At 41.0% G+C, this 16558-nt stretch overlaps 2 protein-coding genes across 3 annotated transcripts in view; both read right to left on the bottom strand.

Moving 5' to 3' along the window:
• The window catches only part of LOC100870661 (CUGBP Elav-like family member 5), a 154034-nt gene that overhangs the window by 2211 nt on the left and 135265 nt on the right, over positions 1-16558 (bottom strand). The window lies entirely within an intron of this gene.
• LOC105735444 (royal jelly protein-like protein) lies at positions 8068-10309 on the bottom strand. Its single transcript, XM_012486568.3, has 3 exons — positions 9783-10309; positions 9039-9445; positions 8068-8916 (listed from the first exon to the last, which is right to left on the bottom strand). The coding sequence occupies exons 1-3, from the start codon at positions 10134-10136 to the stop codon at positions 8433-8435; spliced, it is 1245 nt and encodes a 414-aa protein (XP_012342022.2). The 5' UTR covers positions 10137-10309; the 3' UTR covers positions 8068-8432.

Here is a 16558-nt window from a genome sequence, read left to right on the forward strand (position 1 = left end):
TGGAGACGATGATATAAGCACGAATGTTTATAACGTTTAATGAAAAAAAAAAAATCCACAAACTGTAAAATCCACAAAAATCCTTCCCTTCTTCGACGATTTAAAATAATTTTTTTTTTTTAAACGAAAAGTTTTTCGCATTTTCACGATTACACGAGCACCATCTAAGACTCGTACTGTTCACTGTTCAATGTTCTTTTTGCGCCCTTACTTTTTGTCAGTACGAAGAATATTTTAGGCACCCAAGCTTTACCCTACTTTCCTCCGGTACAAAATATTATTCCTGCTCTTTCTCTCTCCCTCTCTCTCTCGGCCCCATATTTCCAGGACGAATTTCTCGTAATCACGGAATAATCAACGATAATACGCAAATTTGATTCTCGCCACCAATTCAACCTCGCAAGCATACGTTTCATTTACATTTCGGATAAAAAACGGTATACAATAAGTCTTCGACACGATGCGAAACGAAACGAAACGTAGTTGTTCAACAATGACACATTATCCCATCCCCTGGCACGATCAATCGTATCGGGTTTGAAAAATAACGAAAATGGCGAAGCGATGAAAACGTTACTTGCTTCGAATCCGTCTCTCCCCCCTCCCCTCCACGGATAATCGTCGAGCCACAATTGATAATAGTCGGCGCACGGTTGATCGTAGCGGAATGGATTTGAAAAAAAAGAAAAAAAAAATGAAAAAAGGGAAAAAACGATAATAACAACAGCAACAACAACAATATATTCCGAATTCCGTTCCGATTTCCGTGTGATTAGTCCGGATCCTTGAAAATACTACGAGGACAAGTCGATTTCACTTGTGCCGGCTGGTTTGTTCGCAGAAAGTATTGGCGCGAAGTCGCGCTCAACGGAAGGACGAAGCCGAAAAAAGGGGGAGGGGAGGGTAAAGCTTTATATCGGAGGAAAAGGGGATTTCGGATTTGCCGGACCGTGTCCACCCATTGCATCGTTTACGTCCAATACAAACGAACGGACGAATGAACGGGACTAGAGAGAAAGACGGGCAGAGGATCGGGGGAGGGGGGGAGGGAGGGGTGGCGCGAGAGGGGGATGGGGGAGCAAGAGAGCGATGACGATGGAAGGAGGCGGGGTGACAGAGGGAGGAGAGGGAGAGAGGCTGCTGAGAAACGGGAGCAGCGACCGGGATTTTAACGTCGAGCACACTCGTTTCGAGTCGATAGGTCCACTTCGGCTGGCTTGGGAACCAGTCGACATGGTCCAGCAACTTCCTCTCTCCCACCTCAAACCCATCCTGCCATCCTCCCTATACCGTTGCTCTTATACCCTTCGGTCCGAGACATCATCTCCGTATCCGGAAACAGGGCAGCGTCGTTGCGAGTTTTCATCTCCCTCTCTCCTCTCTCTCTCTCTCTCTCTCTTTCTCGTTTTAATAAAAACCGGCACAGGTCTAACCGGTTTTAGAATCAATAATACGTGGAAATAGGAGAAAATACAGTGAAGCGGGCAATGATTAACGATAATTGCGCGAGATCCGATCGAACCGGCCAAGTGAATTCGTAATTCGAGGAAAAGTGGCGTGGTGTTTACGAGGAGAGGAGTGGCGATCGTGGGAGGAGGGCAGTATTAAGGTGGTGGTTGGAAAAAAGAACGCGTGGGACACGGCGGGAAAGTATTGTTCCGTTAAATAAGCGAGTGGAGAAACGAGGGAAGAAAGAGAAACGAGGCGTGTGACGTAAAAGAGTAACTCGTGGGAATTCTGCCATATGACCTGTCCTACTAAGTGGAAAACGCGAGGTTTGCTTAACCCTAAGAGGCTCCAGTTTACGAGAACCAGTATACAATTCCCTAAACTTTCATCAAAACGTAGCCATATGACGAATGGAAGGAAATAAGGTCGAAAGCGTCTATTTATACCTCTCGAAAATATGGCGAGAGAACAAGGATGGTGGAGAAAAAAAAAAAAAAAAAAAAACCCTGCGTGAAACCTCGTCGACGGCGAGTAAATATATTTTACGAGAAAGGGCAGAAAAGGGAGAGGGAAAAATAAAAATAACGCGCGCGTATGGGAAATAATTCGTTCGAGCAATCGAATTCGATGTAGATGGGATAAATTTTTTATCTCAATGTTAACGGCCGGTATTTTAATAAAGATCGAATTACTAACGGATCAACAATTTACCGTGTCCGCCATTGGGAAATGAATATTACCGATGTAAAAAAAAAAATATAAATATATATATATATATGTATAAAATAGGAGGGTGAATACATTGAAAATGGCGCGTTACAAGCAATCCGAGCGAATAATTAAATATGCGGCTCGAATACTTTTGGGTGAAACAAATCAGTGGAATTCCAATGGAGAATAAAACGCGTTTTAGTATTGGAAAGGTTGGAAAATGGAAATGGATCGTCCCGATGGACGGGAACGCTTTTTATTCCGCCTCGCGAGCCAGACGCGGTGAAATTTTATTTAATGGTTCTCATATGTTGAAAACGCGCGCGCCGGTTCCTTTTTTTGAAACAATGGGGCCCGATGTAATCGAGGAAAATCCTCACGCTCGCGCCGGGTTTCCGGTATTATTAAAATCATTATTTCCGTCTCTTCGTATTCGCACGGAAATAAATAGGGTGCGTGCCGCGAGGGGGGGGGGGGGAGGAGGAGGAGGAGGATCTCGTATTACTTTCGAGAGACGTGGAAAATGGACTCGCGCGCGCTTATACACCGAGCTGGATCGCGAACGCGTGGAATAGGCGGAAATATTACGTTCGAGAAGCGGGAGAAGGGACGGACAGGGGAAGAAAGATAGCGGCGAGGAAGGGGATCGGTAAGAGAAAGACAAACGTTGTGACGTTACGAACTTCGTAACGAAACCATTCACTCGAGAAGTTTCCAACTGTCACTGTTTTTCCCCCGGTTATACACTTATTCAACTATCTATATATCGTTGTTCGAATTTAACGCGACGTTAGCGCCGATAAAATATAAAGAAGATGGCCATCTGAAACACTCTGAGTTCTGGGATGAGGCCACATTTTCTTTTCTTCTTCTTTTTTTTTCTTTTTTCTTTCTTTTTTTTTTTTTTTTTTTTCTTTAACGGTAACGGTATCGCGAAAGGGAATGAAATATAAAGGTGGATAGGAGGTTTATACGCTTTCGTACGGCCGAAAATTGTTATCCCTCGCTCTTTAAAGGGGATACTTTTTCCTTTTCTTCTTTTAACAGCTTTCTCTTTAAAGCACCTCAGTTCATCGCGTATCACGACGATCCATACTTTTACTTTTATTTCTTCACAAATTCATTCGATTCGACAAACGCATCGTTATTATTAAGGAACAATCGTTCGAACGAACAAGTTTAGACACGTTTGTTCTAAACGTTGTTTCGTTGATCCGATTAAAATTTTCGCGTTAATATTATACATGTATGGAAAGATGGTATAAATAATTCACGGTACACGATATAACCGAGTTAATTAAACGTGATATTTGCCTGGGACGAATATATTAATATTCATAGATTTAGCGAATAATCGTAACCAAAGCGGGGACAAAGATTTCAGAGACAAATTCGTCAAATTGAACCGCATAATAATCAATTGGCAATGACTGTCGGCTATTAAACATATTCAATGAAGTAGCGATTGACAAGGGACGTTCGTTCGTTGATCGTGATCGACAGGAATTGTGCGCGGCGTTTCACGCGGGCGCCAGGTTCGGCAAAATTAATCACGCCGCATCGTTTCCACGATTGATGGCCGCGCCCAAATCAAAAACCAAAGGCGTGAATATTCAGGGATCGACGGCCTGATTTCTATTTCACGGCTGCGTATCCACGATCGTCGTTTCCGCGAAATAAATAACACGGGGGATACATCATCCCCCGTCACACTAGCCGCTTTGCCCTCGTCGCAAATAGAAGCCAGAGGAATTACGCCACCAAGATCCGCGGGATGGGTTGGGTTGACGCGGTAATACCGGTTATCATCGCGCTGATTGCACCCATACCTACATCCAACTCCAACTATCTTCCACTGGAACCCGCGCCTGACCTGATATATTTCCATCCGAGCTATTCATTACGTCTATCCACCGCCCGATCGCTCCTTTCACGGATACATCGATGCACGAAAATTGGCAACCGTATACACGGATACCTCCCCATTCATTCCACTTTCGTTATTACGAATCTTCCTCCTCCCCCTGCCCCGTTTCTCGATTTTTCTCGATACGTATAGATTTCACGCACGATTTTTACAGAAGATAATAATCGTCTCGTCGTGTATAATAAATTCCCTCGCGCATTCGAGCGCAAACGATGGAATAATATCAACCTTCGCGGGAACCAATATTTTTCCACCAACTTGCGCGCTTGTGTTCGAACCAAACAACCGACCCTGTAATAATAACGCGCTTCCAGGATCGCGCGTAGCTCGAAATAAGCTCAGGTAAATCCGATATCTGGGCGGACAAAAGTGAAAACGCTAACGGGCATCGGCAAGTTGTGTAACGATAGCGTATAAATAACCTCTTTATATGTGTATGTGTGTGTCTGTGTGCTCCCGCCAATGTTAATGCGCCAATGGCCGAGAGAGAGAGAGAGAGAGAGAGAGTACACGTAGCGTTGCCGGGGCGCGAGATATCATCGGTAGCACGGTAGGTTGGGGCGAATGGAACGGCAAATGGATAAAAAAAAAGGTGGAAAGGAAACAGCGACAAAAAGTTGCGGGTGCACCGTTCGTTATTCGCGCTCGTAAACACGACTCGGCGCGCACTCGGCAAAGGTAACGAACGAACGAACAGAGAGAGAGAGAGAGAGAGAGAGAGAGAGAAGCCGAAACGGCCACACCTTCCTTCCGAAATCCGCTCTCAAACCTCCCTGTCATTCCTTTCCTCCCCTCCCTCCTCTCCCCCTTCGAGAGCTTCCACCACGCTTATGTACACCTCCGTACGTACACCGCGTACGTGTTTACTCGCCGCGAACGCGCCTCGCCAAGCGGAACTAACGATAACGAACGGTTACGAATGTAAGGGACCAGTTTGCAAAGCAAACGACATTTCAACCGAGCGCCGTTTTACCGGGAAAAGAGAAGAAAAATCCGGATGAAAATCCGGAAGTGGCGAGGGTGGAACGGATGGATAGGAAGTTGGGGGATAGGCAAACAACGGGATGGCGTTGCGAGCGGGAGAAGAAACGCGTTATATCTTCTATTTCTATATATCTTCGTCTTCGATTCTGTCTTAACAAGTCTCTTGGTAATTTACGCGAGGATTAAAGGTAGAGTATTTCAATTCCTATTGCGCCGTATTCTCGTGAAATTGGAGGATAATCGAATACGCATAACTGGTTTTCCTTGAGCACGTTGCTCGATCCAATAATGTTCCGGCCAATGGGCTGTATCGGTTTTATTTTCCGCTTCCGTGAAACTAGCCAAGTTGTAAAATCGATCGCAAAGTGTTGTCGAGAGAATTTTTAAATCGATCGATTTACTTTCGTACGAGGAGTGTAAAAGTGGAAGGGAAGTTTATCGAATGAGACGAGAGAGAGAGAGAGAGAGAGAGAAGCTTGGTCGAAAAGCTTGGCTTTGAACCGATGGCGAGCAGGATGTAACGCTTGGTTTATGGGGATCTTGCGGTGACCCGGTTCCAAATGCGGACGTATCGCCCGGTTGGATCGTAACTGGCAACAACGGCAATACAACGGGAGGAACACCGGTGGCACGGGCGATGCTCGCGTTCTCGCAGCCGTTAGCGCCGACATCCAGCCTGGCGGACAGCGCTTGGCGGTCCAGGAGGGCGCATCTGCATCGAACCGGGACAGGATAGTAAATTACACGTTGACTAGAGCTGACAACCGCAATGCGTGCCACACACCGGCGTGCACGGCCTCCTGCACGAGATGCCGTGTGTTTATGCGGACCGGTAAGTCCGCCGCTGTCATGCCGCCCTGTGAATTATAGATGAGCCGCCTTAATAAAGACACGAGAGATGCCCGAAATTCTCCCTACGTTCCATCGTCCCAGAAACACTTCCCCACTCCTTCCAATTGCGAACGGATACCAGTCGTTCCGAGTCGAACGTTCGCACGAAGGGAACGCGACCGTGTGCGCTCGTCCACTCACCGCTGCTCGTTCGAACTCGGCGGAGAATTCGGAGAAAAAACAAGTAATTTGGCGTGGAAAGCTGCGACTATGAAATACGCGGTTAATCTCGCGATTAAAGTTTAAAATTTCATTCCCGTGGAACGATACGTTTAACACCCCGCTATATACCTCCCCTCCCCCTCCCTCCATGTTTCGCGTGTTACTTCCCATTTAATTGGAAAACATTCTTTCGCAGGAAAGTGGACCCCTTACTTCACCGAATTCCCTAATTGCTCGCGATGAAATTTTTATGCAACAACATGCGATCGTTCACGACGCTTCTCTCCTCTTCCCCGGCATTACGTGCCCCTTTCGCGCGCTTTTGCGCGATCCTTCTTCCCACTCCTCTTCCTCTTTTTTCCCTTCTCTTTTTCCGAGAAATAAATAAACGGCGCACGAGTATCGAGTCGTAAAGAGGATTCTAGTAACGCGCGCCGTCCTTTTCTTTTCTGGAAAAGCCACTAGGTATTTCGAACGCTCGCTCCCCGGCAGGTTGCGGTAGGTAGTTGCGGTCACGATTGGAACAGTGATTGGAGCGTACGCGTGGAATATCACGGTGGCAAACACCGGTAGTTACGTACATTAGGGATGGTAAAACTGATGTAAATTTATCTCGAAATTCCTCGGCGGTCTCGTAAACTTGTTTTAAAACTACCCTCGTAAAACGATTTCACTCCTTTTCTCAGCGCGCCGTTCGACGGCGAGACTTTACCCACCGCCACCGCCTATCGCCTCTTAAGTAATTCCACGTTTTCCACCCTTAAGGTAACGAGTTCGATCGTGAAAACGTGCTCTTGCCTGGATCGTTCGATGCCGATGTTATATCCCCCCCTCCCCCTCTCGCTGTTTTTATAATACTTAGATACGAGGATGGAGTCGTTGAACCGAGCTGGTGATACAGATATTCCCTTTACTTTATTGAAAACGCGTAAAAAAAAAAAAAAAAAAAGAGAGAGAAAGAGGGATTGCGTCGGTGTATCGAGCGTCTTTTACGAACGACATCAGGGCATCCTTTACATATCCCTGTTTATTAACGAAATCAAGCTGGAGATAAAAAAAAAAAAAAAACACTTTTTTCACGAGGCTTCGGGATCGATTATCGACGAAGGGCCGAAGGTGGAGATTTTCCAGCATACGTGTCGCGGAGGGTGGTTGGAAAAGGGTGGGATCGAAGGGAGGAGGACGAGAATTTAAGGGCAGCCGTATATTATCGCGACGAAGGGGTTGTCTGAGGTTAACTGCCGGAGCTTCGCAAGGGGTGCGGTGTCGAGGGGTGGGTTGGAGAGGCGAGGCTGTGCCATGAATATGCCGCCATTAGTCACACGCCGAACTGCGGCGTAGAAAGAGAAGTAGGTGACACGAATTTCCCGGCATTGCGCGCCCTATTGGTATCCCAAGGGTGCCGCGGCAGTAACGCGAACAATTCCTCGTGAATGCGCATTTATCTCAACCAATCTCGCCCGCCCTCGTCCCTTTTCGAGCCCGCGATATACCCAAAAGGCTGATAAAACTTGCCGAATTCGGTCGCCGGAGGAAAAGGCAACGAACGTATCGATTTCCTCTCTCTCCTCCGGAAAAAACTTGCATGGCGGTGGTGGTATCAGTCACCCTCCCTTCACCCAGCCTCCGCTGTTGCCCACTATCGAAACATTCGCCCTCCTAGTGACGCTTCTGTCACGGCCAGACCTCGTTACATCTCGAAAGGCCGCGATGAAACTGTTCTAGCTAAATTGTTCCCTACACACTAACTGTCACTGGCAGGAAGTAGCTTGTATTCTCTGTTGCTTACACTCCTCCACTGTTGCCAAATGGTCCTTCCTGGATAGTTCTCGATTTTTTCTCCCCGGGGGAATGATCGTAAGTCGAAAATCGTGTTAAAATTCAACCCTTTGTTGCTCGTAAAATTTGCCAACAATTTTTTGAAACGAAAGGTTTGGACAGAATTTTATCTATACGTGTATTATTATTATTATTGTTATTATGTACTAAGAACAAACGAAGAATTCTTTACAACAACTCGTGAGCGACAAAATATATAAGTGTATAAATATTTGACCGTATATATGAGAGAAATAAATTATCTTACTCGAGATTTACTATTATACTTTACAACTTATGCAAACGAAGGAAAATTTGACGAGATTCTGTCTCTCTATTAACAAACTTAATTATACGAAGAAGAGCACCAAGCACTTTTTTTTTTTTTTTTTTTTTTTAGCGCTAATACGATTCGTAATGTGTGAGAAAGGAGGTGTACGGGAAAAAGATGCTGACGTAAATTTGATTAGGATAATGCAATTTATCCGATTCATATTCGGTGCCAGAAGTTGGTATCCGGAAATCTATGCTTTGCGCCAGAAGGTTCGCAATTCGTTCCTCTGATGATATCGTCGACCTTCCCTCTGATTATACGAAAGTTGATCTCGCTAGGTTTCAGGGTCATATTTATCGTCTTTTGTAATCTGTTCGTGTTGAACCACAATTCTTCCTCGCCCTGATTATTTGTTATTACTTTGATGCCACTCACGTATTGCAGCGTTTTCTCGTCTTGGGCAATTACCACCACGTTCTCGGGTGTAAACGGTTTCTCTATGTTCCAACAGGCGACCGCCGTTAATTGAACTAATTGGAAAAATATTACGCCTCTTCGCGACGTTGCTTGAACGCCCGCCTGACTTGCCCGCTTATAATTCGATTCCAACACTATTGGCTCCTTGTATTTACTTTGCTTTAAAGAGTACGTATCCGTAAACTTTTGTCGATAACTGGCCAACGAATTGAAATAAAGATACCTGGAAATTACGTGTACACTGATTCTTTCAAGGAAATGATAACGATATTTTTGAACGAAAGAAACTCGTTGTTAAAATTAATAAATTTAAGAGATACGTTTATTTCAAGTTTTGATCGATACCTTTCGTCGAAGTATCCATACGGCGACAATGACATTCCAAGAGTACCGTCGGTTAGATCGAACGATTCACCGGCGATCGTGATGTTCATGGCATCGTCATCCGGGCCAAAAGCATTGCCACGCGTGTTGTTTACTCGCCACGAGTAATCGTGATACAAGTCATAAATCAGCAGGCCATTTTGATCCACATCCGCCGCGTATAGATAAGTATCGAGACACGTTTTTCCGACATCGACGATTGGCGTAACTAATGCCGCCTTCCCGAACAACACTTGATCATCCGGAACCACGTATTTATGGAGCAAATGATCTGTGGCAAGATCGAAGATCAATATTTTCGTGGGACAAACGGCATTCCCTTCGGCACGCCCGGTATCCACAACCCATAAACGGTTGCATTCGTCTATCTGGACAGCAGATTTCCAAATACTTAAAAACAATTCTATATAAAAATACGAATATATATTTTATCGAAGACGCTCGATTTTTACATTTCGAAGAAAATGTAAAACGATTAAACTCATTATTAAGCGAGAACGTGATAATCTCTGAGTATATATTTATGCGAAAAAAGTAATACTCTCTCACAGAAATATATTCTCGTTTTACATACAAACGATTCACCGTATTCACTCTCCTCCTTTTATTCGTAGCAAAAAATTGATGGAAAAGAAAAAAAAAAAAAACTTTTATCAAAACAGTTCATAGTTGAATAGTTGTAACGACGTTATCACCGATATTTACCGCCAGCCTATACACGGATATGATGCTGTCACAATTGTAGGACGTGTGCCAGGTCCAATCAGGATACGGGACCAGCAAGGGACCACCGTTACCAGAAACTTTCGTCACCAACGACAGGCTAATCGGAACACCTTCCAACCATTGAGGACTGGTTACGAACACGCGACCATATTTATCGATATCCACATCCTGAGTGAAGGCGTTACCCAACGTTTGGTTTTTTCCCGTCAGATGGACATTCGGCCACATCCAGTCCAAATATTTCCATTGAAACGCTACCTCCAGTCCCCCCCCTGCCTTCGCGCAATGCAGCAATCCAAAGGTGAGGATAACGTAAATCACGTAACGCACCATCACGTATCGCGCAACGAATTCTTCGCGTCACGAGGCCGTGGCATATGGACAACGTATAATCGTTGGCTGGATAACAGGTAGGATACTTTAGGATCGAACTCGCTCGCGGCTCGAAGTATACTACTGCTTCACGAAGCGGTGCAGAAATATTCTTGACAGTGGCATTATTACCATCGAGACCGGTTACTTTCCCTGTTTATACGGCTTCGGAGTGTGGTTCACCTTGAACCGGATACGTTTGGGGGGTCTAATCCGATTTACGATCTCTGTAAAATCGTTTCGATGACAAGTGCAATCGATAATAAACAATATTTAATTACACCTTTTTCTTAATCAATAAATTTTTTTTTATTGTATTTTATTATTAAGATAAACGTACGTTCTCGCGAAACGTAAGTGTGCTATAGGATAGATAGATATGTATATGCAATGTAAGAACTGCAACGATGCGTGAAATAGGATATTTTTCTGTACATGTATTATTAAATACGAAATATCGACAAGTTAAATGACGAGTAAATCTCTCTTTTCCTGATAACAGGTCAATAGTTCGACCGATATTATTTTTCGATAAGTAATCTGTTCGTTTGTGATTATGAAATATCGCTGTAATTTATGGAAAATACAGAATTTCAACATTCTTTCTTTTTTTCTAAAAAAAAAGATTTCGCAAAAAAAAAAAAAATTCATGATAAAGATAATAGAAACAGAATTCTAGAACAATTAATAATACTTGATTACGATTAATATCAAATATAATTACTTTTCTTTTATCCTACCAACACGATAATTTGGAATTCTTTCAAGTCGTTGCAATTAATTTTTGTTTAATAAAATTATCTAAAAGACAATAATTCCTCCGTCTCTTCTTAATATATTCCGCATATCCAATTCCTCGTTATGAGATGACATAATTTAAAGAAAATAATCCGCCGTGCTTACAGCGGCTGAAGAAGTTGAATTAATTCAACAGATCAGGAGTAATCAAGGATCTTCGTTTAAATCCTCCTTTTGGAAATGTCAGAGACCGATGAGCCGATTCTCATTCTCATTTCCGCGAATCGATTTAATTGCTGAAGATGAAATAGGAATCGGGCCGATATGTGTTGCTTTCCCGTGGTTTTTCCACCGACACACAAACACGAGAGTTATCAGAAACTGTCGATAGTGTACGCGTCGGGACGTCAATAACGAATGCTCACCGAATGTGGTCATGAACACATTAGCCGCTGCGTGATCCGAAACTGGATCAGCTATTTGGAAACGGTACACGTCCACCCGAGAGGAATGGAACTTGAACCATTTTCATGTAGAAACGGCAAGCAGAGAAACGTTATTAAGAAAAAAAAAAAAAAAAATAACATTTACGTTCGAATTTAACATCTTCGAGGAATCGATTACCAGGCAATTTTTTTCTTTTTATCTCCTTCGTTTAATCTCGTTTCGAATTGCTATTTCTTAATCACCGTCACCCTCCACTCGTTACCAATATCAAATGTAAATGTATCTGTAAATCTGTATTATGAATATATTTGGAATCGAGTGATTAAAAATGTACTCGTTTGTACTCGATAGAGGGGAAATAATACGATAAATTCAACAGAGGAAAGTAGGAGATGGGATGGGAGGAGGAGGAAATTTTGGCATCTATTCGATTTAATCAGAATTATAATCCAAAGTTAGATTAAATTTCTGTTATCTTCGATCGAGAAAATGGTATCAAAAATTAATTTAGAAATCTCTTTTAGAATGTTGGAGAAAAGATGTTATTAAATAATTGAAGAAGAACCGGAGAATTTTTAGAATTTTCAAGAAAGCTGAAAGCATCGTAGAAATGATGAAATCGGAATATGAATAATAAGAATAAAAATAGTTCGAAGCTTGGCGCAAAAAAATACGAGGTATTAAATCATAAAATACTTAAACCATCGTTGAATTAATTCATCTGGAATATATTTTGCTGATATATTTCCACATCGTATATCTAAATTTCATTGCATCAATCAGTGTCGCCGGTTGATTACTTAATTTTACGTTTCCATAGTGTTATTTTCGTTAAATTGCGCCGTGCCAAATGTATTTTTATATTACGAGTAAATATATATATATATATACATGTAACAATTGTTGAAAATCGATCCGAAACATTACGTTTCACTCGTGAAATAGTTTTAACATAGATATCCATGAAATATTGCATAGGTAAAAAAAAAAAAAAAAAGAAAAAAGAAAAAAAAAGAAAAAGAAAAAATTACGAACGTAAGATTGAACGATCTTACGTCCCGTGGATAATGAAAACCTTGGCATGTTATAACTGTTTTCCAACAGTTACGTACACAAGTAGGAATCACGCAATACGCTCATAATCTCGACGCTTTTCACGGCAGACAACATCTAATTTTTTTTCCACCAACCCTTCTCGATTTCGACTATGAATCGTTTTACACCCTTTGCCGCATCTGGCCAGCCATAAATGTGTTTGCTAAGGAGAAGTGGAAATCATAAATCACCCGGCTAGTCACGATTAAGCAGAACCAGAAGACAAATGGGTGGTTAATTTCAATTCTAATGCAAAGTGTACAACGAGTATCAATTATATTTGTACGTATAAAGAGATATTGCCAAAGAGAGAAATTCGTGTTTTCGTTATTAACAACCTATTATCTTATCGATAAACAATTTTATGTTCGAATCTTTCCTCCATTCGTGACGTAAAAACATCGATTTATCGATTTCTAATAAGTACTTTTAAAAGGCGTAATATGATGTAATTATTATTATTATTTTTTTTTTGCTTGGAAATTATTTAATCAGCAGTTAGAAGGAATATATTTAATTGTTTAAATAAAATTTAGAAAAAGAGTAAATGTAAAAAAACACGATAAATAATTATGTTACATTATCTTTAAAACTATTCAACTTTTATCCGATAAGTGTTTTAATATATCCAAAAAACAAGCGAAATATTTTAGGTGATAAAATTACGCGAAGCATACGATATATTCGGAGAATTTCATAAGAATAGCGATAATACAGCTCTCTATTCACTCCCATTGATTTAAATTCCCAATAAAAATTCTTCGCCGTTACGCCACACACGAACTCCGATAAAAATTCTTCCTTGAACGAGGTGTAGAAAAAAAGTAATTGACTTTTGAGATAAATATAAATAGCGTCAAAAATCAATTTCTTTAAAAGTACTTTTACTTTTATAACGTATCCTAATTAATTAATTCATAAAAATTACTCTTTTATTATTACAGAATTATTAAGTATGTAATCGTGAGTATGTATAATTGTATGTATATATTTTCATTTAAATTAATGTTTCATAAATTGTTTACAAACAGTATTCTATCGTAAAATAACTAATATTATTAAAAAACGATTGTTACAAATATCTTTTTCATAATAAATGAAAGTTTCGTTATTTTATTTAAAACGAGAACTTAAAAATTGTTTTCTCGCGCTGTTTCTAAAATTATAGAAAATCTATTAAATAAAGGAACTTTTACGAGTTTTATCTGCAAATCAAAATTTTAATAGATCTTTTTAATATAAAGTAATAGCCAAGATAAATTTCGTTTTCTTGCAAAAATATGTATATATATATATAAATTCTAAATTTTACGAATATCTAAGCATTTTTTCAATCTTTTATCCACATTTACATTCCTAGTATTTTAAAATGGAATATTTTTACGTTTAACAGTATCAATTAAAAGTTCAATAACGTCGAATCCTTATCCTTTCGAGGACGTATGCCATTCACACTTTCCCTATTTATTAATCGTCGAAAAAAAAAGAAAGAAGAAGAAGAAGAAAGATAAAAGCAATTTACAACGATACCGTTTGTTATTCTTCGACATTTCGAACTTCCGAACTGCCATTCTATCAGAAGCTCGCGTGGTACGATTTTATATCGACAACGGAAGGGAGAAAGTCCCGCAAGATGTGTCTCTCTCTCCGGTTGAAACAGTTCTTCTTCTTCTTCTTCTTCTTCTTCTTCTTAAACTGAGTTTGGTAAACCCTCGTACAAGTTGAAGTTCTGACCGTGCGGGTGGCGTCGAAGGGGCGTAAGGGCGGAGGCGTCGTAAAAGTTGGACGAAGTCAATTTTGCAGTTGAAGTTGGTAATGCGATTTGTGCCGGAATAAATAGTTCGAGTGGGGGAGCACACAGGGCACCCCTTTCCTTTCGCTACACCTCGTTTCTCTCCGGTGTCTGACCCGTGGACCAATCCACTCGAGTTTGGTGTCATGGGCACGTCTGTTGGACCTACTGAACGTGACAGTCTTACCAAAACAAGTTTTACGTAGCTACGAGGCGAAGCAACGAGTGGCATCGTAACGAAATAAGAGACTCATTACTGCCCGGAAAATCGCCCGGTACTCGTATTATTTTATCTTCGTCGCTGAAAATAATTAAGAATAATAAAAAAAGAAACCCTTTCAATTTTTATTCTTTCACGCGTGTTAAATTTCTTTTCCGATTAAAAAAACGTAATATAAATTTATCGATCAAATAAAAATGATTCTGGCAACGGTATCGAGATCTTTCGATTTTTCGTAAGCGATCGTAATCGTGTAAACGACAAATTAGATAGGAGCTTAGGCATAATCCGCGAAAATGCAATAATAAGCTACGCTCGCCTGTGAGAAACGATCGTCCCCTGTTTTCACCCCCTCGTTCACCAATGATTCTCTTTTTTCCACCCCCTTCGCTTTTACCATCCTTTTACACACCCCAAGCGGAACTTTACTGCATTGTAATCCTACAAATGAAAACTTACGCTAATTAAACCGTTAATAGCGGACCGCGCATGTAGGTAACGACCACGGTGGTTACTTAATCCTGAGAAAATGAAACGTTTTCCGAGTCTGCGTGCGTGTAAACACCGACGCGTTCCACAACGCGTGTACGTCCATGACCATTCGTGCGATCGGTAGCATAATGGACGGACGCATTCTATTAATGAATTAATTTTTTTCTCTCTTTCGATTCTATCCCCGTATTTCATCCCCTTCTTCTTGCTCCTTTCGCTCTTTAAAACCAGCGTTTCGTTAAATTGCCTCCTTCCCCTCCCTCCCTCCCTCTCTCTCTCTCTCTCTCTCTCTCCATTCACCCGGAGCAATTACCGGCGGTTTTAATAGCCAGGCGGAATAATGCGAAGCAAAGAGTCGTTTGTTTTCGTAGCAGGTTTCACGATTCGAAAGAGGGGAAAAAAAAAAAAAAAAAAAGAAAAAAGAAAAAAAAAAGAAGGAACGATTTTCGTGCCGCCTTGCTATCGTTTCATCGCATCAAGCGGTATCGCGAAACACGTCGAAAAATAGAGGCGCGGCCAGAAAGGGGAACAAATTTGAATAACACAATTCCCCGAGTTAAGTTTCGAAAGGCGCGTTAGAAACGCCCACAGCTGGATGCTGGTGCAGCAATACCAGTCCCGTTGTTGGTGCTCATCGGTGAAACACGCTCGCTCCCGATTGCACGGGATCCTCCCCCCGTGTCCCAACGGATAATTTCGTTAAATAATAACTTTCGCCTAGTTTTCACGCGAAATTTTTTTACTCGTACTCCTTGAACTATCGGTCTATTGACCACCAACGTCGTTCCCTTGAATTTTTTACTATCTAACCTGTAGAACTTTGCAAAAATTATCCAATTTCATTTAATATTTGAAACACTTTTGAATTTTGCCTTATTCGTTAAAAAGTAATTTTGGAGGAAAAAAGTCTTTATAATCCTTTTCTTTGACTTATTTTTGTAGAATTCTGTAGTTACATGTTCGTCCTGTTATTCGGAAAGATTCAATGGAAAAAGTTGATTCCGATACTTATCCATATAATCTGCTCACGTAGTTCTGGTAACATATATATATACGGATGCGTGTATGGCCTGTTATTACACGAGAGTAAATTGGTTTTTCTTTTAGTAAGTTATCTTCTACGTGATATTTGTTCGTAATCTTTGCAAAGAGATCATATTCAATTCTTTCAAATATTTTTTGTTACGACATCAAAAGAATCCATATCTATAGAAGAGAATCTCAATCTGCATATATACATTCTGAATGTCTGAATTCATATTTCACTTTTCGTGGAAAAAAAATTATCCGGTTCCGAATTTTTTTCCTTCTTTCTCTTTAAATAATAATAAAAAAAAAGAAGAAGAAAAAAAGAAAATTCAAATTCTTTGTCACGATTGCGAAAAACGCACGATCTTGGTTAAATTGCCGATTACAAATGCGTGGATACTAACTTTAAAAACTCTTTTTACGGAAACTGTAAACTCGCAATCAGTTCATCAACCTTTCTTTTCGGGATGTTTTCGAAGGAAAGAAAATCCTAAAAGAATGAATGGAATCTAATTAAATTATACGAGACCATTAAAAGTACGTAAGAAGCTACTTCAAGTTTAACATTAA

The sequence above is a fragment of the Apis florea genome, unplaced genomic scaffold (genome assembly GCF_048593485.1).
Source record: "Apis florea isolate Af1SG1 unplaced genomic scaffold, ASM4859348v1 contig_1346_pilon, whole genome shotgun sequence".
In the NCBI taxonomy this organism is placed as follows: Eukaryota; Metazoa; Arthropoda; class Insecta; order Hymenoptera; family Apidae; genus Apis; species Apis florea.

Bases quoted from the DNA above. Each gene is read 5' to 3' on its own strand.
- LOC105735444 (XM_012486568.3), bottom strand. From the start codon at position 10,136: ATGGTGCGTTACGTGATTTACGTTATCCTCACCTTTGGATTGCTGCAT. The intron at 9,446-9,782 runs GTAAATATCGGT...TCTGCTGTCCAG, and splicing joins TATCCGTGTATAGGCTGGCG to ATAGACGAATGCAACCGTTT. The intron at 8,917-9,038 runs GTATCGATCAAA...CGTAATTTCCAG, and splicing joins TATGGATACTTCGACGAAAG to GTATCTTTATTTCAATTCGT.